Source organism: Lactuca serriola, chromosome 5 (genome assembly GCF_051521515.1).
Source record: "Lactuca serriola cultivar US96UC23 chromosome 5, Lser_US96UC23_V15, whole genome shotgun sequence".
In the NCBI taxonomy this organism is placed as follows: domain Eukaryota; kingdom Viridiplantae; phylum Streptophyta; class Magnoliopsida; order Asterales; family Asteraceae; genus Lactuca; species Lactuca serriola.
Window position 1 is genome coordinate 217,945,772 of NC_136412.1, and position 26,109 is coordinate 217,971,880.

General features: G+C 34.1%; 1 protein-coding gene and 1 long non-coding RNA gene across 6 annotated transcripts; both read left to right on the forward strand.

The window, feature by feature from the left end:
* Positions 1 to 5,343: 5,343 nt before the first annotated feature.
* Positions 5,344 to 9,320, forward strand: LOC145053592 (uncharacterized). Of its 5 annotated transcripts, none has more exons than XM_079001661.1 (7): positions 5,349 to 5,893; positions 6,316 to 6,648; positions 6,808 to 6,897; positions 7,087 to 7,123; positions 7,263 to 7,409; positions 7,952 to 8,132; positions 8,224 to 8,460. In XM_079001661.1, the coding sequence occupies exons 1-2, from the start codon at positions 5,364 to 5,366 to the stop codon at positions 6,593 to 6,595; spliced, it is 810 nt and encodes a 269-aa protein (XP_078857787.1). In that variant the 5' UTR covers positions 5,349 to 5,363; the 3' UTR covers positions 6,596 to 6,648; positions 6,808 to 6,897; positions 7,087 to 7,123; positions 7,263 to 7,409; positions 7,952 to 8,132; positions 8,224 to 8,460. The 5 variants fall into 5 exon arrangements, 4 of the variants coding, with proteins under 4 accessions (XP_078857787.1, XP_078857786.1, XP_078857788.1 ...); XM_079001660.1 differs by having other exon boundaries at positions 7,096 to 7,123; XR_013684539.1 differs by lacking the exon at positions 7,087 to 7,123 and adding an exon at positions 9,029 to 9,320 and having other exon boundaries at positions 5,344 to 6,648; positions 8,224 to 8,907.
* An 8,951-nt stretch (positions 9,321 to 18,271) lies between these two features.
* LOC145051445 (uncharacterized) lies at positions 18,272 to 20,376 on the forward strand. Its single transcript, XR_013683626.1, has 3 exons — positions 18,272 to 18,590; positions 18,751 to 19,327; positions 20,227 to 20,376. It is a non-coding gene; the product is annotated as an uncharacterized LOC145051445 (long non-coding RNA).
* The last annotated feature ends 5,733 nt before the right edge of the window (positions 20,377 to 26,109 follow it).

Consider the following 26,109-nt stretch of genomic DNA (forward strand, 5'->3'; position numbering starts at 1 on the left):
GCTATCCATGCAACACACATACTCTAGCTCTCATAGCAGGGGCTCTCAAGCCCATGCACTATCTCAACTCATCAGATCACTACCCGGGGCCCGACCTTCCAATGCAATCACACTGCAACATACACAATCGCAATCTCAAACTGATCCAACAATACCAGCAGAGTCTCCAGCATGACTGGACTGACTCACATAACACATATTAGCCACTCGAGGATATATCTCTGTAGGTCCGTACACCCAAACTCTGTGAACCCTCAGGTTCTAACTCTGGGAACCTTCTGGTTCCAACTCTATAAACATGCACAACATAAATCCCATAGGATTAATGCAGTACAACACATCACGTACATAAAGCATACAAATACTCTGATCACATAACCCCCGGTTACCTACTCAAACTTGATCCCGGCCTGCTTCCAGGCCTCCACAATCGAATGCCCTAGGTCTGTATCCCGCCCCGCATGCCCGTCACTCGCTCCTATCAGCTTATACTCTGGGCTAACAGATCACTGCTGAATCCCAACAGCTAAGCACCCTCAAATACTCATCGATCTCCCGGAGAATTCTCCAATTCTCCCCCACTTAAAGCACTGACTAACAACCACCGATCGCCATTAACGACCTTCCAGAACAACCCCGCACAAAGAGAACACTTACACACTGACTGCTTCCCACAAGCATAAGCAACCCTCAGCAAAACACATCTCCTCACTGATCAATCCGCTAAAAAAGAATCTGATCTCCAATTATCCACTCCACGACTGCAGATGCTACCCGACATTCAGCCCAATGCCGCATCTCCACTAATAGCCCTCACGAAAGATAACCAACGATAGCACAAACACCAAAATATAACCATACCAAACCCTCAGGGAACAACGGATACCAAAACGAAAACCCGAAACCCAAATCCATAACCAAAAACTCCAACCCGCAAACGACGAATACCGCATCGAAAACCACACAAAGATACCAGCACAAACAAAACACCGCAATAATCGCAAGATAACAAGACATCAAGAAAGAAACATACCCGCAGCTGCATCCGGCACTGCTCTGACCTCCTCTGCCGCAAGCTGATAAGCACGACCCTGAGCCCCTGGGGGATCCGCTCCACCCTGACCTCCACCTGAATTCCTCAAAGTGGCCGGTTCTGGAGCCTGCACCGATCCTGCAGAAAGCTGTGGACAGTTGACCCTCAAATGTCCAACCTGAAGACAATGGTAACAAATCCTCAAATCCCGAACCGGCACTGACTGCCAACAATCCCGCGCATAGTGCCCCTCCTTTCCGCACTTGCGTCATGCACCACCGGACCAACAAACTCCGGTGTGACCCCTCCCACACTTCCCACAAGTGTGGCCGCTCCGATCCCCCACTCTAACATCAACGGTCCTGGACCGTTTCGGCGCCGGCTGCGACTGCATCGGAGCCAGCCTCAGCTCACGTAACTGCAACTCAACCTCTAACTCACGCTGCCTGGCGGCCTCCTGCAACTCCAACAAGGTCTCGCACCTCTGCACAGACACGAACTGTCTGATATCCCCCTTGAGCATACTCAAATATCGGGACATCTGAGCCTGCTCCGAAGCGAACTCAGGGCAAAACATCGCCCTCTCAGTGAACATCCTGGTGATCTCAGTCACCGACTCCGAATCCTGCTTCATCTCAAGGAACTCCCGAGCCAATCTCTCCCTCTCATCCCGCGGAACATAGCGAGTGCTGAACATCTCTCTGAACTGATCCCATGAAACCGCAGTCCTCTGCGCATCTGAATATGACCCCGTGGTCAATCTCCACCAAACCTTTGCCCCGAGCCTCAACAGGTTCAGAGCACACCTCACCCTCTGATCAGCAGGGCATAAACACGTGAGGAAACACCCCTCCACGTCTGATAACCATCTCATAGCAACAATCGGGTCCTGAACTCCATCGAATGTAGGAGGCTTCGTATAATAGAAGTCCCGATACTGAAAACCCCGACTAGCTCCTCCCCCTGCCGCTGCTACAGCCACTGTAGCCGCCGCGGCAGCCGTCTCTGCGAGAGCCGCATAGCGCTCATCAAAATACTCAACTATGGCGGTCTTGATCGACCCAAACAGTTCCGGCAACTCAGCCCGGAACAATGCAGCAACCTCATCATGCAGGATCTCGTGAATCCTCGCATCCAACTCGCTCGTGCTCATCTGATCGATAACCTCAGACGGCACCGATCCACCCGGAACTCGCTCTCCAGTTCCCGATCCTGATCCGGATCCACTCTTATCATGCCTCGGAATCTCCATACTGGAAAACACCATACCAAATCTCAGACTCACCCCACAAACCTGGGATCCAACTCTCTCAACCCAACCCTAGAGATCATGGTTTCCCTGATACGTGTATGGGTCCTGTGCTTTCAGTAGTACGGGCCCATACTACCTTCCACACCTACCCATATTTGTATGAAGTACTACCACAATACCCTAGAGAACATGCATAACAACTATCAACCCTCACCACTAGAGGAACACTGAGAATCTCCCATAAGGGACCCTAGGCTACAGGCATCACAAATCAGGCAACATTATCATGAAATCCTTAAGATCCCTAGCCTAACTCTAGCATGCTGTTCTATCTAAGCTCAAATAAACAAAAGTCATGAATGGTAAACTTGGGGTTACTTACTGGCTCCGGCTGATCGTACCTCCGCGTCCCCCTTTTACTTAATTTTGAAAACCATTTTAATTTCTCTTTTAAAACCTTCCTCGATTTGAGACTGGAGTTACACGAGTGTTCCTCCAATTCACTCAAACCAAGGCTCTAATACCAACTTGTAACGACCAAAATTCCAAAACAATTAAAACTTTTCAAAACCACTCATTTTAATAACGTTGTTACAAAAGGATTTCAATACATTATTTAACAGAGTATTTTTCCCAGGTTCAAATCATAAAACACCAACACGGGGAACGGTATGATCACGCCTTTGCCTTGCCACAGACTCCTGAGAACCTGAAACATAAAACCACAACTGTAAGCCCGAAAGCTTAGTGAGATACCCCCAAAAATACCAACCACAATTACGCCCTTCCAGGCCACGACCTTCCGGTCCAAAACATATCGCCTTCTGGCCCATAACACATCGCCTTCCGGCCCATAACATAACAACATACATAACATAACAGAACATAGAACAACCTTACATATCGGGTCAAACCTCAGACCAAGCAACTGTGCACATAACATATAATCATTCAACAGATCACAGTCAGCAAATCGATCAACAGATCACATAACGTATCATTACCCTAACCAAGATACCGGACTAACCAGTCACTAGCATAACATCACCCTACGAACCAGTCAACATACTAATTACACACATACGCCTTTCCAGGCCATGACCTTCCGGTCCACATCGCAATGCCTTCCGGCCCACAACATGTAATGCCTTCCGGCCCACAACATATAATGCCTTCCGGCCCATAACGTAATGCCTTCCGGCCCATTTCCGCAATATCATAACAACAAACACTACTCGGATTTCCATCCGATAAAGGGTCGGCCTCGGTGCCGTAGACCCCGTTGATATAGTGAGGATAACTCACCTTGCGATTGCCGACACTCTGAACCGAAGAAGCAGACTCTCGAATCACCAACTCACCGCAAATCCCGAACTAACCATCAACACAAAATAAACATAGGGTCAATCATACTTTCACTTATCGGGCCAAGACCAAAGTCCCAATCTTATACAAAATCCCACATTGGCCCAATTTACCAAATTGGGCCCACCTCACCAAATGAGCCTAGATCCAATATTCATAATATTAATTGGACCCAAAATACTCTATTCATAATTTCCAAACTTGGCCCAAACACCACAACCCACAAATGGCCCAACACAAAGGCCCAAAAAGGAAGTCCACAGGAGGAGTACGCGGGGCGTACTCTCCTTGGTACGTGGGGCGTACTGCATTGACTCGCAAAGGACAATCGGGTACTGGCCCGTTACGCGGGGCGTACTACACCGTTACGCGGGGCGTAACTGCCAAAACTATTAAGTCCTTCTTACAGCTTAATGGCTTAAGCTCTTAAGCCCAAACTACAGATCCATGTGCCAAATATGATTAGAAATCATAAAGTCTCAGGCTTTATCATTGGGGACGTCCTTAAGCTCTTAATCCAAGGTCTTAATCCATTAAGACCCACATAACTCATACATGGAATAGCTACAGCCCTTGGGACCTCATTTTTATCACTCAAGACCTCTCCAAAGGTCTGAAAGGACAGATACACTTGACCGAATCGGACTATGCAACAAGATGAAGACTTTTGGGACAAGAATGATAACAAAGCTTCAAAATACATAGATCTATGCAATATGAGGGTCAAGCAAGAAGCTTTATACCTTAAACCAGCTCCAAAGGGTGGTATTTCTTCAGATCCACAAGTTCCACACGTTCTTCTTCTTCTTTGACAACTTCCCTTTTCTCCTTCAAGCCTTTCTTTTGCCAATACAAGCTTCTCAAGGTCAAACACACTCAAATATGGAGGGAATACGAGATTAGGGTTTCTCTGAGGTTGAAGATGAGTGTAAGGAGGTTGAGGGTTGAACCATCTTATTCCTTATATAGTGGCTGACCCTAAAAATAGGGTTTGGGATTCCTGTAAGTACGCGGGGCGTACCTCCCTGGTACGCGGGGCGTACTCACCCGGCCAACGCGCATATCATCCTCCCATTACGCTGGGCGTACGTCCAGCTTACGCTGGGCGTACCCAACCAGACTCTAAAAGTCATGCATGCCATGCATGCATGGGACCCGTCTTCCACTCATATTACAACGAGCCATAAACAATAATCATCTACGAACACCGCAACTCCTCTAATCTAAACCCGCTCCCAAATAGTTTACATTCATACGGGGTGACGAGAAACCCAATGCTTCTAACACATACGCCAGCCCGAAACCTTCTCGGATGAAACTCATTTCTCGAAAAGGACCAGAACTACCTTTCTCTTAAACTTCAGGGACTCATAGTCACACACTTAAAGAACGGGGTGTTACAATTCTCCCCCACTTAAATTAGGCTTCGTCCTCGAAGCCTACAGCAACTCTACTTCAAATTACTCCCACTGCGCGCCACCTGACCCCGGGTAGTGATCTGATGAGTTGAGATAGTGCAGCAATTCTTTGTTGTGATTGGACAAACTTTTTTTTCTTTGGGTTTTGAATTTTTTTTTCCTTTTATTGGTTAGTTTCATTTTTTTATTTATTCTTTTTATTTTTTTCTTCCTATTATTCAAAAGAATTGAACGAGTGGTGTACAAATTTGTCCCCATCTTATTTGCTTCAGTTTATGCGGGCACGTGTTAGTCAATGGGTTTCACCGACTTCTACTACACCTACAGGTGTCTTCCGCCGCCTTTCCTTTCCAATGGGATGCTTACACAATTTCTTCCACCGTCTTCTCTCGGTATACTTTCTTCCACCGTCTTCTCTCAGTCTACTATCATAACAATCAACAGGAAAAGTTCATTATCTCCCCCAAAAGAAGCTTTCCATAGCCCGCTTGATGATATACCCGATTCACCAACGGTCACACCGGTGAAGGGGATAATAACGATGGATGAGGAGGCGTATCTTGGAAACGGTGCTCCGATGGTGGAACAAGAGGAGGAGGCGATAGCGAAATTTGAAGTGGGTGACAGATCGATTGGGAGAGTGACGAACACCAATCCATCAGGGTACACCGGGGGTGATATTCTGTGGAAAGCCCAACCCCCCGCAAAAACGCTTTTCATTTCTCCCATGCCTCTTTCACTGTGGTCTTCGGGCTGTCATCATCGAAAATCGATCGCCTTGCAGCCTCTGTGCCACCGCTATGAGCTCCAATCACAAAAATCCAGGTTTTGCTGTTACCTACTTTAATCGATTGGGGGTTTGTTCTGTTTACTTGAATTTATTTCATTTATCCTCACCTTCGATCAGAAGTTGTCGCCTTCTGCTTCCACCTGTATCCCTTATTTCTTCCTCTTTATTTTTACAAGTATATTAATGTCTGTCTATGTGTCTGTATCAATTTTATGAAATTGATTTCAAATTCATGTTCTTCGCATCATGTGAACCTGATAACCATGAAAGGAGCAAGATTCTTAGTAATTGTCTAAGAAGTATGAACTTAGCTGTTGTTGGATTTTATAACCTTAGATTTGTTGATTTATTGCCAGATTAATAAGAAAATGGGATTACTGTTTTGTTTTCTCAACCAACCTCATCTCGATTTCTTTTGTTTTTTTGGTTATTATAATGAATTTATATCATGTTGCAGTTTGAACAGGAGGAGGATTTTGATACAAATTTCATTGAAGCTTATTTTTCGGATAAAAAGACGGAAGAAGAGCGAAGCCAATTCCATTCCTGTTCCACCCGATAAGGGTGTATTGGTTAAGCCAATCGATCTTCTCAATCCCAGAGTAATGAAAGTGCATACCTGTCCTTCTTCTTCAACACTTCTTCCGATTCATTGCACGCACCTTGAATGGGCTGCCGTGTTTTTTTTTTTGAGATTTGGGAATCACTTCCATAGTGGAAGGGTAACATACCTTTGATTTATTCAACGTTTGGAGTCTTAGAAAGCTGGTTTGCATTTTCTGTCCACCAGGTGCTCGATATAATGCCAACATGAATTATATTTTATTCTTTTAACTTTTTTTTCAATATCATGAAGATCATTTTCAATTTAGTCGTCAAAGAACGGAGAACATTTTAACTATTGATTTATAGGAATTTATGTTCACACTTGTGTTTTTGATCTTGACAGGAGGAGAGACACGACAGTTATTTCTAAATATGAAGGAGGAAGACTTTATGGAATGCCTAATACGCATAACATTTGACTGATTCAACTGATGTATGTTAGCCCTTTTTTTTTCCTTTCTTTTATGTTGTAGATACACATGTTTTTATCTTAAAAAGAAGATTAAATTCATTTACCTGTATAGGTTAGGACATTATAAAGAATGTTGTCATCTGTCATTTCTTTGTATCCATATCTTGTAATTTATTTACGTTAAGCAAAATTTATTTGACTTTTTTAAAGTTCTTACAGGGGTTTCTCAAATTTCACACGCATACATGTATGTATCTACAAACGGGTTATTGTGTTTTGGTGCTAAACTAATTTATGTACCAATATTATACATAATTTATATATATCTTTTGTTACCTCTATTTGCTTAACAAAAAATTAATATGACATATGAATTTGAATTCCAGGGAATTAAGGAAAAGTAGCAAGTTTATCGGCTTTTGTGCGATTGTATGGTTTCATGACTTACATAATGCTGAACAAGATGCAGTCTCTGTATCAAACCTAAAAAACATGTGTGAAGGAATGCGGTTTCATCATAAAAGGAATGACAGGTTTGACCTTTTCATTCCAATTTAGAAGTGAAATCCATCTAATTTTTGGAAATTTTAATGAAAAAGGTGTGTAGCTCCTCCACTTTAACTCATTTGTTGATTAGTGATACAAAAGATCAATTGGTTCATTCAATTTCCGATATGTATCTGGACATAAAGCATTTGTTCAGGGGTTTAGGTAGATGTATTCGAACAATAAGCACGATACATTGGAATGAGGAGGTGAATGAAAGAAATGGAGAAGATAATGGCAAAATGGTCATTTTTAAAGATTGAATTTAGCATCTAATTTGTTAATGGCAACTGTAAGTTGAAAAACGTTAAGTAACAATGAAATAGCAACGAAAAAGGGTTTACAGTTTTTTCCTTGGTCCATGTCTAAAAAAATGATATTTCAGTGGGACTAAAAGTATAATTAGGTGTTTTGACTATTTTTATGGGAATATATGTGTGGCACGTGATCCACGTTTTTATTACAGTTCTACCCTTTTGTAATTCTCACAAGACTTTGTAATTCTCACAAGACCTTTATATTATTGCAGGTGCTGTTGTCTAAACAAAGACTCTACACTTATTTGCCTCATTTGGAGTAGGAAATCAGTTTGAAAAAGGAATGATGCCAAAGCAGCAACCATAATGGAAGATGCCCATTGGTTTGTAAGTTAAGAGTCTTCTTGATTTCAGAATTGAAACGGATTGGTGGTCATCACAACTTAGTGAGAGGCAAGAACCTAACTGATATTGTATATATAATACAATTAAATAGAATTGCAAATTGTAGTATTTATTTTTTGGTTTTGGTTTTGGTTTTCAGGTAAAGGAGGTGGGTTACAAGCTAAAAGATGAAATACAAGTCTCGCAAAATGACTACAATGAAAGACTTTATCCATGTACTTTTTATAATTGTAAAAAAAAGACTATTTGTGTTTGGTAGAGTGGAATGCAATTTCACAACCAAATGAATAATTCATGCCATCATCTTGTAATAGCCACCTTTGTTTTTGTTTAATAAGCCCAATATGATGGAAATATGACCATGTTCCCTCTTAAAGTTGGACCATGTTACCAAACACAAAACCCCATGTCATGATTTTCTTCAACCTTGCAAAAAGGTCATATATGGGTTATAATAGGACTACCTTATAAATTTCAATTGGGTTTCAATATTTTGATTGTCTTCATATGGCAACAAACCCAAGAAGTTTTAACACAAACACAAATCCAAACACTCCAACCCATGCAAACACAAATCCAAACACTCCAACCCATGCAAAGCATGGGAATCTTTTATAGTTATTATTATTATTATTATTATTACTATTACACTAAAACAAAATTAGGCCTTTGGAAATATTTGATTATAAATAGGAGGAGTATAATAAAGATAAACTATATATAACCGACCGTACACGCCATCAGATTGTGAAGACTGTCTATCCGATAAAGAGAAAGTATATAATATCTGTTTTTCGGGCGAAGTTGGTTCATTTGGATTCAAGTAAGTTTTTTCTAGAAAATTATTTGGATTCAAGTAAGTTTTTTCTAGAAAATTATAATACTTGTAGTGATATTAAAATTACTAAATCAATACATTTTAATACTTTTTATCTTATTTTCAGTGAACATTTTGATATCAACCAAATTAAGCAACGTAGAGTTCCAACCGAGGATGCCGGGAGCATTTAACATCATAAATATGCCTAGAAGAATTTTTAATTTCGTGTGAGACATTTGGTGGTGTTTTTTTTTGAAGTTTTGACAACTTTTACGAGTGCGTTGCTCTTATAGTTGATCTACATTAATGTTAGACATATTGTGGTGAACTTTTTCATGTGTGGTTTATTTTTCTTGTGTTGACTTATGAATTGATGAATAATAATTTTTGGATACCTATGGAATTTTTTTTAACTATGTATGAGTTTCAACTATTGTGTTTTTGGATTACAAGTTTTTAGTATAGTTGGTTATTTATTAAGGGTTGTGTTGCTTTCTGAAACAAACACATACATGACTACTAAATTACATGGTCTACATTACAAAATGTTACATTCTTGATGATATAATATGTTCTTATTCTTAACATTTCCATTATAGTGTTCAATGAGGAACATAGATAAGGGAAACGAAAACTGTGATGATTCCCAAAACCTGATAGATGTAGAAAAAGGTATGTCGTTTATATGAGTATATATTTGCATTTATAATATATGACTATTTATCCAAATAATATATTTGTAGCAAATCGAAAAAGATACAAAAGAAACTATTATGCACGAAAAAGGAGAAAAACAAAATGAGAAGGATAGCTAACGGTGAAAGATATAGTCAACCTACAACACTCACAAGTTGCACTACAATGGAGACAAACGAAACAAATATCAATGAAGATTCCTCTATGAGTGTTATAAGTGCTGCTCAAAGGACGAGTACTTATAATAAAGAATATTATCAATGAAGAAAGGAACGAACTATGATGACAAAAAGAAGAGTATACGCCTTTCAGGAGGATCCATATGATTTTGTTTACGAAAATATCCGTATGGAACATCGTATATTAAAGGCTCAAAACCCTTGTGTTAATTGTGGAGCAAAGCGACTACAATATGAATTCCCTACCTTTTGTTGCATGAGTGGGAATACAAAACTGACATACTCCCCTATTCCCACAGAATTGCACCAACTCTTCACAAGGCAAGAGCAATTAGAAGAAAGCTTCAGGTACAATATAAGGGCGTATAACTCAAACTTTTATCTCGCATCACTGGGTGTAAAGGTGGATGAAGAATTGGCAAGTATGACTTCTAGAGTTTACACTTTTTGTGCACGCGGAACACTCTATCATAATATCGATCAGTTAATTTCAAGGGATGGAAAATCGAGGTATTTACAGTTGTATTTTTATGACGGTGAAACTGAAATATCACAGAGATCCTCCTTGAAGAATGTTGATAGAAGAATCATTCAAAAACTAACACATATTCTAGCTTCGAATCCGTATGTTAGAACATTTAAACGTCTTTCTAATCTAGGACCGCTTGAGTTAAAAGGTTTCGATTAAATATCAACATGAGAGCGGTAAATGACCCATGGTTTTCTGATTTTTTATTACGAGTCGGTGATAGAAAGGAGGAAACATTGGACGAGTCCTTTATTCGTATACCTAATAACATGTCCATTCCATACACTAATAAAACTAATTCAGTGGATGCTCTGATTGATGCAATATTTCCTTCTTTGGAATCCAACGACGCCGATTCAAAATTTATCATTTCGAGGGCGATATTGTCAACTAAAAATGAAAGTGTTGATGAGATTAATAATAAGTTGATCAAATGATTTTCTGGCGAGCAAAAAGTTTACTATAGTTTTGATGAAGCGGAAGATGACAAAAATAACTTATATCCGATGGAATATTTGAACTCGCTAAATGTTAGTGGTGTACCCCCTCATTATCTTCGGTTGAAAACTGGGTGCCCTATAATACTTTTGCGAAATATCGATCCTTCAAATGGGTTATGTAATGGCACCAGATTGATATGTCGAGCTTTCCAACAAAATGTCATTGATGCAGAGATAGCTGTTGGCCAACATGCTTGAAAAAGAGTGTTTTTACCAAAAATTCCTCTATGTCCGTCTGACTATGAGATGTTCCCATTCAAACTAAAGAGAAAGCAATTTCCAATTCAGCTTAGTTTCTCTATGACAATCAATAAAGCTCAAGGACGAACAATTCCAAATGTAGGTGTTTATCTACCAGAATCAGTATTCTCACATGGCCAACTTTATGTGGCGTTGTCCAGAGGAATATCACGTGTCAATACCAAGGTATTAGTAAAGCCGGAAAAAACGTTTGATAATGATGAAATCTACACATCAAACGTTGTGTACAAAGAAGTGTTATGTGATTAACAATGTAAAATCAACAACTTATATTTTGCAATTTCTTCATATACGTATCTTAGATGCTCATTTGATGTTTAATGCAAGGCTAGCAGATGAAGCAACATGATTGCAGATTGGTGTAGTTTATATATTGGACATGTTATAAATATACAAAACTACATGATTGCAAATTTTTGTTATTTATAGGTTGTAAAATCAAGTACGATTATTAGATGAAATTCCAAATGTTGACTCAACTTTTGTCGTATTATATGACTATACATCTTGCAAGAAACTATTCGTTGAAATGAACTATTCAACACAAAATAGTCTACCAAATGACCGCAATGAATATCTCATGTCTAAAGGAAACTAATCATCACATTAAAACTATCTTCCAAAAGAAACTCTTTGCCGCCCGACGCTTAGCGCGGATAAACGAAGGTTTTTTTTTGCCACTTGTCACACACTTATTCATTTTGGCACATGTCATTTTGAGGTTTTTTTAAATTAATTTTTATTCCATATGTAATTTTGTGGTTTTCCTATTTTATTAAATTCCATATGGTATTTAAATTTAATAATAAATGCTTATCAATTTCATTAATTGACTTTCCTTATAATTTCAAAATTTTAAATTAAAATCTCATTAATTTGCTTTGATTATTTTATCTAAATGATTTGTTTAAATTTAAAAGAGAAAAAAACACTTTAATTTTAGTAATTCAATATTTTTCTCATTTTTCTTATAAATTCAAATTTCTCGTTTATATATATATATACATCCATGTAATAAATGGGGCTCACACCTAATATATATATATATATATATATATATATATATATATATATATATATATATATATATATATATATATATATATATATATATATATATATATATATATACAAGTTCCGTAGAAGAAAAACAATACGACTCACAATTATTATCAACATTTTCATCATAAATTAAATCATAAAAAAGGTAATATTTTAATTTATATGATTACAGTAGTTTTACAATGTATACATACAGTTGAAACAATTTATACATTTACGATTTCATAATCTTTATGCCTTCAATTTAAATAATGATTTGAAAAGGATATGTCACAAATTTCCCGTGTATAACTTTTATGACCAACCACAACTATTCAAGTCGCCATATAATATCAATTTATTATTTTTAAAATTATTAAATTAAAAAGTCGATGGATTTTCATAATTGAATTTATGGTAGCTCAAAGGCTGTAAACAAATAGTTTCAATTATTTCAATAAAGAAAACAACTAGGTTATAGTAGTGGCAGTTAAAAGAGCATGTGTTCAGCTGATGTGCTCAAAGCCCGGTCAATGAGACTGCCCAAAAGGCCAAAACAAGGACAGGCCTGACCCGTTAAACTTTATGGGCTTTACTTGACTCAAGCTGGATCTAAAAGTCCAGGCTTCTGTGGGCTTTCTCATGTTATACATTTTTTTACGTTTAAGTCATTTTTACTGTTTAAGTCATATTTATGCTATTTAAAAGCAATACGATTTAGAATTAAGATTAATGCATCAAAATGCACCGTATGCGTTTATTAATATAAAAAGACTTGAAAAATAACTAATATGAATATGTATCAAATTAATTAGAAAAACTCGTAGGTAATATAATGTTTTCATAATGTAAATATTCTCTCATACTCTAAAGCAGTCCAAACACCTTTGTTATTGTTCATACTGTTTGTTATTTCTAATTTTCTATCATCGACATGCTCAAAGTTCTCTTAAACCTTAGACGTTTGGGCTAGCTTTGTTAAGAATTTTTTATTATTTTTTTATTTTTTATCATTTCTTGACGAGCAACCATGGGTAAAAAAATCATTTAAAATAATATATAAACTAGGTGTGAGACCCATGTATTACATGAGTTTATTTTTAAAAAATTAAATATGAAATTTTAACAATTTTAAAAGTTTAAATTTATATAAAAAATAAGAAAAATTTTGAATTATTAAAATTAATGAGGTTTTAATGTATAGAATACGATTATAAGATTTTAATATTTTTTTTCATAACTAGAATGTAACAGTGTTTTCTTATTTTAACAACACTTCACCACTTCACCACATACCGACACACCACTTGGTGCAAGTGTTCACTGTGTGACTGTGCCCCATACCAACCACCTCGGTTCATCGCATAGTGTTATGGATATACACCCTTTTTGCTCGCTTATAGATAACTTCCAACATGATACGATTCAATATTCAAGTTACTAATTATTACTATGTTTATGTTCAAGAACATAAGGTCAATTTTATACTTGTAATCATTAAAATAAATAGTCAAATGTTTTAAAAAGTTAATTAATTCATATTAAATGTTGAATATTTAATTAATATCTATTATATCTTCAACATGTAATATGTATAAATTATTTTCTTAAAATAATTAAAATAATTGATCCACAATTAATTCTATATTCACACAATAGATAGGTAGAACAGACACACACACACACACACACACACATATATATATATATATATATATATATATATATATATATCATACATACTTATAAAGCTAACATTTTTTCTTGAATCTCATGCATTTGAAACTCCCATGACTTTTCAATTTCTTTACAATAATATTATAAATAAGTTAAATAATGTTTTATAAATAAGAAAAGGGTGTTTGATTACAATGTCTTCATCTCACATCGATGGTGAGAATAAACAAGAGAATGTTTCCTCTTCTATAATTAGGAAATGTTTCAAAGGGACCAAACCATGAGAACTTCCTCATGCATACCTTTGTAGGATTTTGAAGGTATTATTTGGTGAGATTGTCTATATTGACAAGTGTCCAGTTAACTTTTAGAATTCCAAAAATGGTTTTGAACTAAATTTTTTTAGGTTTAAACCGTGTTTCAGTTAGAAAAATAAATTATGTAGTTGGGTATATTGAGTTGAACCGGAGTTGGATCAATTTAGATCGATAAAGGAATCATTTTCCTTTTACAACAAACGTTTGAAACTCCCATGATTTTTCAAATTATTTCTAATAATATTATAAATAAGTTACATAATTTTATATAAATATAAAAAAGCATCTACCTAAACCTAAAATTATAACTGTTTGAAAAATCACTTTGATTCAAAAGCACGAAATATATACAAACCGGGTTTCACTAGAAAAAAATATATATGTAGTTTGGTATATTTATTAGAATCGGTCCGAGTTTGATCTATTTGGACCATAAAAAAAACATTTTCCTTTCACTACATACATTTGAAACTCCCATGATTTTTCAAATTGTTTCCAATGATATTTTAAAAAAGTTACATAATGTTATATAAATATAAAAAACATCTACCTAAAAATAAAATTATAATTGTTTGAAAATTCGATTTGATCAAAAGCACGAAATATATACGCAGATTATATTTTATAAATGAATTCTTTTTATAATGAACTTTTGAATCTTGAAAATACATATAAACAAGCTTTCTATATTAAGTACCTAACTGAATTTATGATTTTAGAATTGAACAAAAAGTTATTCAATAAGAACTTACTTTTTTTGGATAGTAACTTACGAGATTATAGAAAAATGGAACTCTTGAACAATAAAGAAAGGATAAACAAGAGAAATGACGTTTTACTAAATAAGTAGAATAATGTTTTATTAACAAGAAAGTGTGTTTTATTACAATGTCTTCATCTCACATCGATGGTGAGAGTAAACAAGAGAACGTTTCCTCTTCTATAAATAGGAAAGGTTGTGAAATGTTTCAAAGGGACCAAACCATGAGAACTTTCTTATGCCTACCTTTTTAGGATGTTGAGGGTATTCTTTGGCAAGATTGTCTTTATTGGAAACTGTCCATTTAAGATTTAGAATCCCGAAAATGGTTTTGAACAAGATTTTTTAGGTTCAAACAGAGTGTCAGTTGAAAAACCGTTATATAGTTTGGTATATTGAGTTGAATCGGTCTGAGTTTGATCAATTTGGACCGATAAATAAAGCATTTTCCTTTCAACACATACATTTGAAACTCCCATGATTTTTCAAATTGTTTCTAATAATATTATAAATAAGTTACCTAAACATAAAATTATAATTGTTTGAAAAATAAATTTGATTCAAAAACACAAAATATATACAAATCGGGCTTCAATAGAAAAAACATTATGTGGTTTGGTATATTAAGCTGAATCGGTCCGAGTTTGATCAATTTGGACCGATAAATGAAGCATTTTCCTTTCACCACATACATTTGAAACTCCCATGATTATTCAAATTGTTTATAATAGTATTATAAGTTACGTAATCTTATATAAATATAAAAAAATCTACCTAAACATAAAATTTCAATTGTTTGAAAAAATCACTTTGATTCAAAAGCACGAAATATATACTCGATTATATTTTATAAATGAATTCATTTTATAATGACATTTTGAATCATGAAAATATATACACAAACTTTCTATATTAAGTACCTAACTGAATTTATGAGTTTAGGATTTAACAAAAAGTTATTCAATAAAAACTTGATTTTTTGTTGCAACTTACGAGATTACTGAAAAATGGAACTATTGAACAATAAATTTTCTGGATAACGTTTTATTTTTATTATTTAATATTTTATTTAACAAAATGAAATTATTGGCAAATAAATAAATGAGTTTAATTAAAATGTCTTCATCTCACATTGATCGTGAGAGTAAACAATAGAATGTATTCTACTCTATAAATAGGAAAGATTGTGAAATATTTTAAAGGGAGTAAGCAATGAGATATTCTTTGCATCTAACTTTGTAGGACGTTGAGTATATTCTTTGTTGAGATTGTCTTTGTCAACAAGTGACCAATTAAATTTCAGAATTTCGAAAATGATTTTGGATCGTATCTCTTAGATTTGGGTCGAGTTTAATAAGGATCTGAATGTCTTCTGGCCGAGTTAGGCAAACTCGCTTCCATTGGAGGTCGAGTTTAAGTAACATGCCGAGTATTTGGTTGTGTTAGCCAAGTTTTACAACCCTGTATGTAATACAATTTAAAGTTTCACCCTTATAAAAGTTATCACTATTATCATATGTTTTACATAATTATGGTAATATTTATGATAAAATATTTTTTTACTATTTAAGATAAAAAGTTGTCTCTATTATCATATGTTGTACACAATGATAAAATTTAAGATAGATAAAAAGATGTCTCTGTTATCGTATTTTCTACATAATGATATTATTTAATATAAACGTTTTAATTTAATATGAAATTATTATTTCATAGATAACAATAACGATTTATTTATTTTTAAAAATTAAATTTTATTTTATTTTAATCATATAACTTTGTATATGCAAAACAACTTCAAGTTCCAACATTATCTATTATAATATAGTTCAACATAATAACAATACTAAAAATCATTTTTTATATTTTTATGAAATTATTAATTAATTGTTAATAAAAATGATTTAGTAATTTTTAATATAAAATATTTTTTTATATCCCACGCAACGCGCGGGCATTCGCCTAATATATATATATATATATATATATATATATATATATATATATATATATATAATAAAGGAAACTTTTGTTCTTTCACCACATACATTTGAAACTCCCAACTTTTCATATTTCCATACAATATACTTAATTTATTAACTTAAATATGTTTTTAGTTGTAAACATTATCATAAATGGACGAATTCATGACTTATCAATATGATATACTTAATTTTTTAACTTCAATATATAGTTAAATAAATAACATACATTAATATATCAAATAAGCTTAAAAATTTAATGTAAAATTTAAAATCTAAAGTAAAATATCAAATAATGTTTAAAAAAATCAATATATACTTTTTAACATAGTTAAAAGTAAAACATTAAATATAATAATAATAAAAGAACCTAAATTGATGAATCGAATTAACTAAAAGATGTCTGAAAACTATATTCTAACAATATATATTTAACCTACGCCGCGCAAGGCGCGGGAATTCATATATATATATATATATATATATATATATATATATATATATATATATATATATATATATATATATATATATATATATATATATATATATATATATATATATATATATCATACAACAATATGAATCTTTAATTAATTGATGCAAATATACAATACAATATATATATATATATATATATATATATATATATATATATATATATATATATATATATATATATATATATATATCATACAACCATATGAATCTTTAATTAACTGATGCAAATATACAATACATATAAATAAAATTGTGGAAACGACTTGTCTTGTTTTTTTTTTCTTTCAAAGAAGTACTATACAATATGTATGGTACAAGGCTATAAAGCAAATGCACCTGTATGTGATGACAAGCCATGGTTATCTTTCTATTTTAGATTAGGATTCACAGATAATTGCTTTCCGAGTCATCGTTTAATATTTATTATGTCCCTTTCAAATTATCTTTTAAATAAAATAAATAAACAATTTACACAAGGTCATTATCAATGATATCTATATTTCCAAAAACTAGAACCGTGTTCGAAGTGTATTATATTGCAAAATCTTTATTGTCTTTTAAGTCTTTTATATATATATATATATATATATATATATATATATATATATATATATATATATATATATATATATATATATATATATATATATATATATATATAGAGAGAGAGAGAGAGAGAGAGAGAGAGAGAGGGAGAGAGAGAGAGGGAGGTATGTTCCAATGAGAACATTTAAGAACATTTTTTAGACTCTCGGTACATCTCTCTTATATTTCTCTCTCTACATACCTCTCTTATCTTTCTCTCTCTACATATCTATCTCATCATTCTTTCTCTCTCTCTCTCTCTCTCTCCCTCTCTCTCTCTCTCTCTCTCTCTCTCTCGTCCGTTCCTATTTTCGTGACTTCGTTCTCAGATTTAGGGGCTACCAGACTTTTTTCCAATGTCCTTCTTCTCTAATTTTCAATCGTTGCCTTGCGATTTAAAGATTGGAAGAATTGTTAAACATCTTATATTGAAAGGGGTGGAGAAGACGTGATATTGTTAAATCTGGAATTTCTATTCCCAAATCGGAGATGAAATCGATTAGAGCTGACCTTGAAGCTCTTACTAAAGCATTCAAATATGGAGAAAAGGATGATGTAACACTAGTAAGGAAACATCAATGAACGAGGTTGTGGGAAACATCTTAATTATCATCTTCACCCCCCTCTTCTACAATTACACAACCGAAACCCTTCCCAGGTCTGATTGAATTATCACTCTACATTTCTAATTTCTGTTTAGGATCAAGCTATGCGTTTGTATGATTACACGAATCCATAATTTTAATTATTGTTTGACCGAATTGAGTAATTTACATTGAGACATAAACCAACAGATTTCATATATATGATCTATGCAGGGAAGACAGAAGCAGACCTTATTGTTATAGGGGGTGGTACTGGTGGACTCTATTGTGCAGGAATCTTAGCAAGATACGAGAAACATGTTATAGTTCTCGAAAAACATGATCTACCAGGTGATGTTGCACGTTTTTCTGAAATCAAATAACCTATCCATCTGATACCAATGAAGCTCCTTCTTTATATGCAATCATATAGTCAACTGATGATAAGAGAGAATCTGCTTTAATGAAGAAGAAAGAAAATGGATTTCTCTTACAGAAGAGTAGAAAAAATCAATTACAAACCAACCAATTGCTTGCTGAAAAGCAAAAACAAGAAGTTGAAACAGAGATAAAATGCTCAGTAGAGCTTCAAGAAGCAATGCAAGTGGCAATGAAGGGTTATACACGAATGCTTGAATAATATGTTGATTTAGAGGAGAAACATATGAACATGCTAATAAGGAAACAAAGAATTCAAGATGGAATTGAAGATGTGAACAAAGCAGCTACAAAAGCATTCCCCAACAAGGGTAAAATGGTCAAAACAACACACAAGCACTCCCCATCATCCATGAGAGCAACAAGCAAACTGGTAAACATGTTTTACCCAAGACAAATGTGCAAAATTTCATTTTGAGTATTTACAACATTATAGTTTCTCTTTGGAAAATACATTAAACACCGTTGAGTATAACAATAAGCACTCTGATCATTTAGATTTCTTCCTTATGCTTGATTTAGAGGGAAAAGTTGAGATTCTTCAATTGATGCCAAAACCATGGATGTTGTAGCATTCTTTCACAGGTTTATCATTGTTTTTTAGGCACAAAATTTTCATTATTGATTTATTTCTATAAAAATATCTCATTTTTTGGAACTTATGTTATAGATTTGTTAGGCTTTCATAAATGAGTGAAGAAAGGATCAATGAATACATTGAAGGAAAGTATGAAAAACTAGGAGTTGATAGGTATGCTGATATTTTGTGTGACTGTGAATGATTTATCAATAATAATGTTTTTAATAAAAAAATTTCTATTACTATTGCTTAATTTTTGCTAACTTATTTTCTGTTTAACATATTTGCAAATAAACTCAACAAGGTTTGGCATGATACAACTATTCCATTTAAGGACATTATAGAACGATTTGTGGCATGAATGACAAAACATAACTTGTGCTTTTGTGTTGTTTTTACCATTTTACCATTGTTGGGGAGTGCTTTTGTGCATATGTTAATATTGAGGTTGCTTTTGTGCAAAAGTTTGACAGAATGTTGCTTCCCGGAAGGAAAAAAAAACAAAACAAATATGCTAGCATAATGCTTTTTTTTGCATAAACGAGTTAACTTTCTCTATAACCAATACAACCATACTTTCTTGTAATTAAAAAACAAGGATCAAACTAGAAGGAAATTGACAGTTGACTTTGATATATTTTTTCTATAAGTCTTTAAATTTAACACTTTTCTTATACTTTGACTTGTTATAGGTTCATGAGAATAAAGCAAAAAATTATGAACCAGATTTGTGCAAATCATGCTACTTTGACTTGTTATAGGTTTATGAGAAGAAAGAAACATCAAAAGGTCCGTCCATGGTATTTGCCCATCATGCAATCCATAACTTCATTATGCAATCCAAACGTGAGTTTATTTTTATGCCCTTTTTGCGATTTTATTCTTTTATCCTATTACAAGTTAGTTTCCTTTTTACCTTTTTGTAGTAAAAGGTAACTTTTATACTGGGGAAAGTTCACATAATATGACAAAAATTCACAAGTGATTCACATATGAATTACATGTGATTCACATGTAATTCGCATGTAAATCACAAATGAATCACATATGAGTTACATGTGATTCATATGTAATTTACATATGAATCACATGTAATTCACAAGTAAATCACAAGTGATTCACATATGAATTACATGTGATTCACAAGTGAATCACATATGAAATATGAATTACATGTGATTCACATATAAATCACATGTGATTCAAATATAAATCACATGTGATTCAAATATAAATCACATGTAATTCACATATAAATCACATGCAATTGACTAGTGAATCACATATGAATTACATGTGATTCACATATAAATCACATGTGATTCACATATGAAACACATGTAATTCACAAGTGAATCACATATGAAATATGAATTACGTGTGATTCACATATAAATCACATGTAATTCACAAGTGAATCACATATGAAATATGAATTACATGTGATTCACATATAAATCACATGTGATTCACATATAAATCACATGTAATTCACATATAAATCACACGTAATTCACAAGTGAATCGCATATGAATTACATGTGATTCACATATAAATCACATGTGATTCACATATGAAACACATGTAATTCACAAGTGAATCACATATGAAATATGAATTACATGTGATTCACATATGAATCACACGTGATTCACATATGAATCACACGTGATTCACATATGAACCACACGTGATTCACATATGAACCACGTGTGATTCACATATGAACCACGTGTGATTCACATATGAACCACGTGTGATTCACATATGAATCACATATGATTCACAAGTGAATCAAATATGAATTACATGTGATTCACATATAAATCACATATGAATCGCATGTAATTCATATATGATTAAATACACAAGAACAACTATTGAATCAACACGTGAAAACAAATATTGTCCATGTAAATCATATGTTATTAAATACATATAAGCACATATGAATCACATGTAATTCACAAGTGAATCAAATATGAATTACATGCGATTCACATATAAATCACATATGAATCGCATGTAATTCATATGAATCACATGTAATTCATATGTGATTAAATACACAAGAACAACTATTAAATCAACACGTGAAAACGAATATTGTCCATGTAAATCATATGTTATTAAATACATATAAGCACATGTAAATCATATGTTATTAAATGTTGTCCATGTAAATCATATATTTTTGTGTTTTCGATTCAACAATTTTTGTTTTTCCACATTAATCATATGTGATTAAATACAAACAATCACATACGATTAGATACATGAGAAAAAAATATTTACAAAAATGAATACTATCAAAATAAATCATATGTGATTTGATAAACATAATCACATGTGATTATATACACGAGAGCAACTATTGAATCAAAGGACATGAAAATAGATCTTATCTATACAAATCATATACAATTAAATATATATAATCACATGTGATGAAATACACGAGACTAATTCTTGAATTGAAGCCGTGAAAATAAGTATTGTGCGCATACATTATATTTGATTAAATAAATATAATCACATGTGATTATATATACATATAATCACATGTGATTATATGTATCTAGTCACATATGATTTATATGGACAAGATTTATTATCGCATTCTCGGTTCAATAATTGTTCTTTATCAACTTTAAACATATGTGATTAAATACATCTGATCACATGTGATTATAAGTATCTAATCACATATAATTTATATGGGTTGAAAGGTAAGAAAACATATCCTAAACAGAGGACTACAATCAAAGAGAAAATAAGGAAATATGTACATAAGTTTTATAAGATTAATACAACAAACACAAGCTAAATAATGTTATAATTTTTGTGTAGGTTCTCGGAAAGGAAAAGATCCCTCTTGCTCATGCTAGCTAATTTTCAAGATCATGGAGGTGAGTACTAACTCTCCTATTATGTAGGCATTAACATGTGATAATGTGTATCTAATCACATGTGATTTACTTGGCTAAGATTCCTTTTCGCGTTCTCAATTCAATAATTGTTTTTTCCACTTTAATCATATGTGATTAAATAATTTAATCAGATGTGATTATATGTTTCTAATCACATATGATTTTATTTGGAAAAAACAAATCTTGTCTATTTAAATCATATATGACTAGATACATACAAACACATGTAATTATATACACGATAACAAATTTTGAACCAAGAAAGTGAAAATAAATCTTTATCCAAATTAATCATATGTGATTAAATACATATAATCACATGTGATTATATGAATCTAATCACATATGATTTATGTGGACATAATTCATTTTTGCTTTGTTGATTCAATAGTTGTTCTCATGTATTTTATCACATGTGATTATATGTATAATCGTATGTGATTAATCATTAAGTACATGAGCACAACTATTGAAGCGAGAAGGAAAAAATGCATCTTGTCCACCTCAAATCATATATGATTATATACATATAATCACATGTGATTAATTACACAAAAAGCAATTATTCAGTCAAAACCGCAAAAACAAATATTGTGATTAGATACATATAATCACATATGATTATATACACAAGAACAACTATTGAATCGAGAACACAAAGATAAATATTGTCTACATATATCATATGTGATTAAATGCATATAATCACAGTTGATTATATGTATCTAATCACATAGAATTTATGTGGAAAATATTTATTTTCGCGTTCTTGATTCAGTTATTGTTCTTGTGCGCTTAATTACATGAGATTATATGTATCTAATTAGACATGATTTACATGGACAATATTCATTTTCACATTCTTGTTCAATAGTTGTTCTTGTACATTTAGTCACATAAGAATCTTTACACAAGATTCATTTTTGAGTTTTGATTAAATTGTTTTTCTGTTTCCAGATTAATCAAATGTGATTAATACATACAATCACATATGATTAAATACATAAGAAAAAACTATTGACTCATGAATATTATCAATATAAATCATACGCGATTTGATACATATAATCACATGTGATTAAGTACATGAGTACAACTATTGAATTGAGAAAGAAATAATGAATCTTTTCCACATAAATCATATGTGATTAAATACATATAATCACATGTGATTAAACATATTAGAACAATTATTGAATCGACGCAAGAATAAATATTTTCCATACGAATCATATGTGATTAAATATATATAATCACATGTGACTAAATACATAAGAACAAATATTGAATCAACACGTGAAAACAAATATTGTCCATGTAAATCATATGTGATTAAATACATATAATCACATGTGATTTAATACAAGATGCCAATTATTAAATTGAAAACACGAAAATAAATACGGCCCACATAAATAATATTTTATTAAATACATATAATCACGTGTAGTTATATGTATCTAATCACATATGATTTACGTGGACAATATTTGTTTTGGTATTCTCGATTCACTAGTTTTTCACGTGTATTTAATCACATGTGATTTTATGTATTTAATAACATAAATTATATATGATTTGATACATATAATCACATGTGACTCGATACATATAATCACATGTGATTATATACCAGATAAAATCTAATGAATCAAAAACACAATAACAAATCTTTGTAGGTAGGGTAGAGGTGGGGGTAATGGCAGCGGGTGGTGGAGGTGGGGCGGTGGTGATTGGTGGTGATGGTGTGTGGTGATGGGCGGATGGGTGGTTGCAAGTGGTGGTGATAGTGATGGGTGGTGGAGGTAATTCATTTTTTCTTTGTGAATCTAATCACATATGATTAAATAAATATATTCACATATGATTATATGAATCTAATCACATATGATTTATGTGGACATAATTCATTTTTTCTTTGTCGATTCAATAGTTGTTCTCATGTATTTTATCATATGTGATTATATGTATAATTGTGTGTGATTAAGTACACGAGCACAACTATTGAATCGAGAAGGAAAAAATGCATCTTGTCCACCTCAAATCATATATGATTATATATATTTAATCACATGTGATTAATTACACAAAAACAATTATTTAGTCGAAATCGCAAAAACAAATATTGTATACATGAATCATATCTGATTAAATATATATAATCACATGTGATTATATGTATCCAATCATATATGATTTATGTGGATGAGATTAATTGTCACATTCTCGATTCAATAATTGTTCTTTGTCCACTGTAATCATATGTGATTAAATACATATAATCATATGTGATTAAATACATATAATCATATGTGATTATATGTATCTAATCACATATGATTTATAGGGACATAAAAATAATGATGTCTATATAAATCATATGTGATTAGATACATATAATCACATATGATTATATAAATCATATATGATTCGATATATATAATCACATGTGACTCGATACATATAATCACATGTGATTATATACAAGAGAAAACCTAATGAACCAAAAATAGAATAACAAATCTGTGTAGGTGGGGGGTGGTGGCGGCGGGTGGTGGAGGCATGGTGGTGGTAGTGTGTGGTGATGGGTGGTTGCAAGTGGTGGTGATAGTGACGAGTGATGGTTTTGGTGGTGGTGGGTGGGTGTGGGTGGTGGTGGCGAGTGGTGCTGGTTGGGTGGTGATGCTGGTGGTTGGTGATGGTGGTGACGAGTGGTGGTTGGTGGTGGTGGTGGTTGTGGTGGGCGGTGGTGGTGACGGGTGGTAATAGGTAGTGGATAGTGATGTGTGGTGGGTGGTGGTTGGTGGTGGTGGGTAGTGATGTGTGGCGGTGGCGGGTGGTGGTGGTGGGTGGTGGTTGTGGTGGTGGTGGTAGGTGGTGGTGGGTTGTGATGGGTGGTAGGTAGTGATGGGTGGTGGTGGTGGTTGGGTGGTGATGGTGGTGGCGGGTGGTGGTTGGTGATGGTGGGTGGTGGTTGGTGGTGGTGGGTAGTGGTGGTGATAGGTGGTAGGTAGTGGTTATAGGTGGTGGTGGCAGGCGATGGTGATGGGTGGTGGAGGTGGGTGTTGGTGGCAGGTGGTGGTGGTTGGGTGGTGATGGTGGTGGGTGGTGACGGTGGTGGTTGGTGGTGGTGGGTGGTGGGTAGTGATGAGTGGTGGGTGGTGGGTGGTGGTGATGGTGATGATGGTGGCGAGTGGTGGGTGGTGGTGGTGGCGGATGGTGGTGGGTGGGTGGTGGTGGTGGCTGTGGTGGGTGGGTGGTGGGTGGTGGTGGCGGGTGGTGGAGATGGGTGGTAGTTAGTGGTTGTTGGTGGTGGTGGCGGGCGGTGGTGATGGGTGGTGGAGGTTGGGTGGTGATGGTGGTTACGGGTAGTGGTGGGTGGGTAGTGATTGGTGGTGGGTGGTGGTTGGTGGTGGTGGTTAGTGATGGGTGGTGGTTGGTGGTGGTTGGTAGTGATGGGTGGTGGTGATGGGTGTTAGGTAGGGGTTATGGGTAGTGGTGGGAGGCAGTGGAGGTAGGTGGTGGTGGCAGGTGGTGATGGTGGTGGCGAGTGGTGGTTGGTGGTGGTGGTGGGTGGTGGGTGGTAGTTGGTGGTGGTGGTTAGTGATGGGTGGTGGTGGTGTGTGGTGAGTGGTGTTAGTTAG

Bases quoted from the DNA above. Each gene is read 5' to 3' on its own strand.
- LOC145053592 (XM_079001661.1), top strand. From the start codon at position 5,364: ATGGGTTTCACCGACTTCTACTACACCTACAGGTGTCTTCCGCCGCCT. The intron at 5,894-6,315 runs GTTTTGCTGTTA...ATCATGTTGCAG, and splicing joins CTCCAATCACAAAAATCCAG to TTTGAACAGGAGGAGGATTT.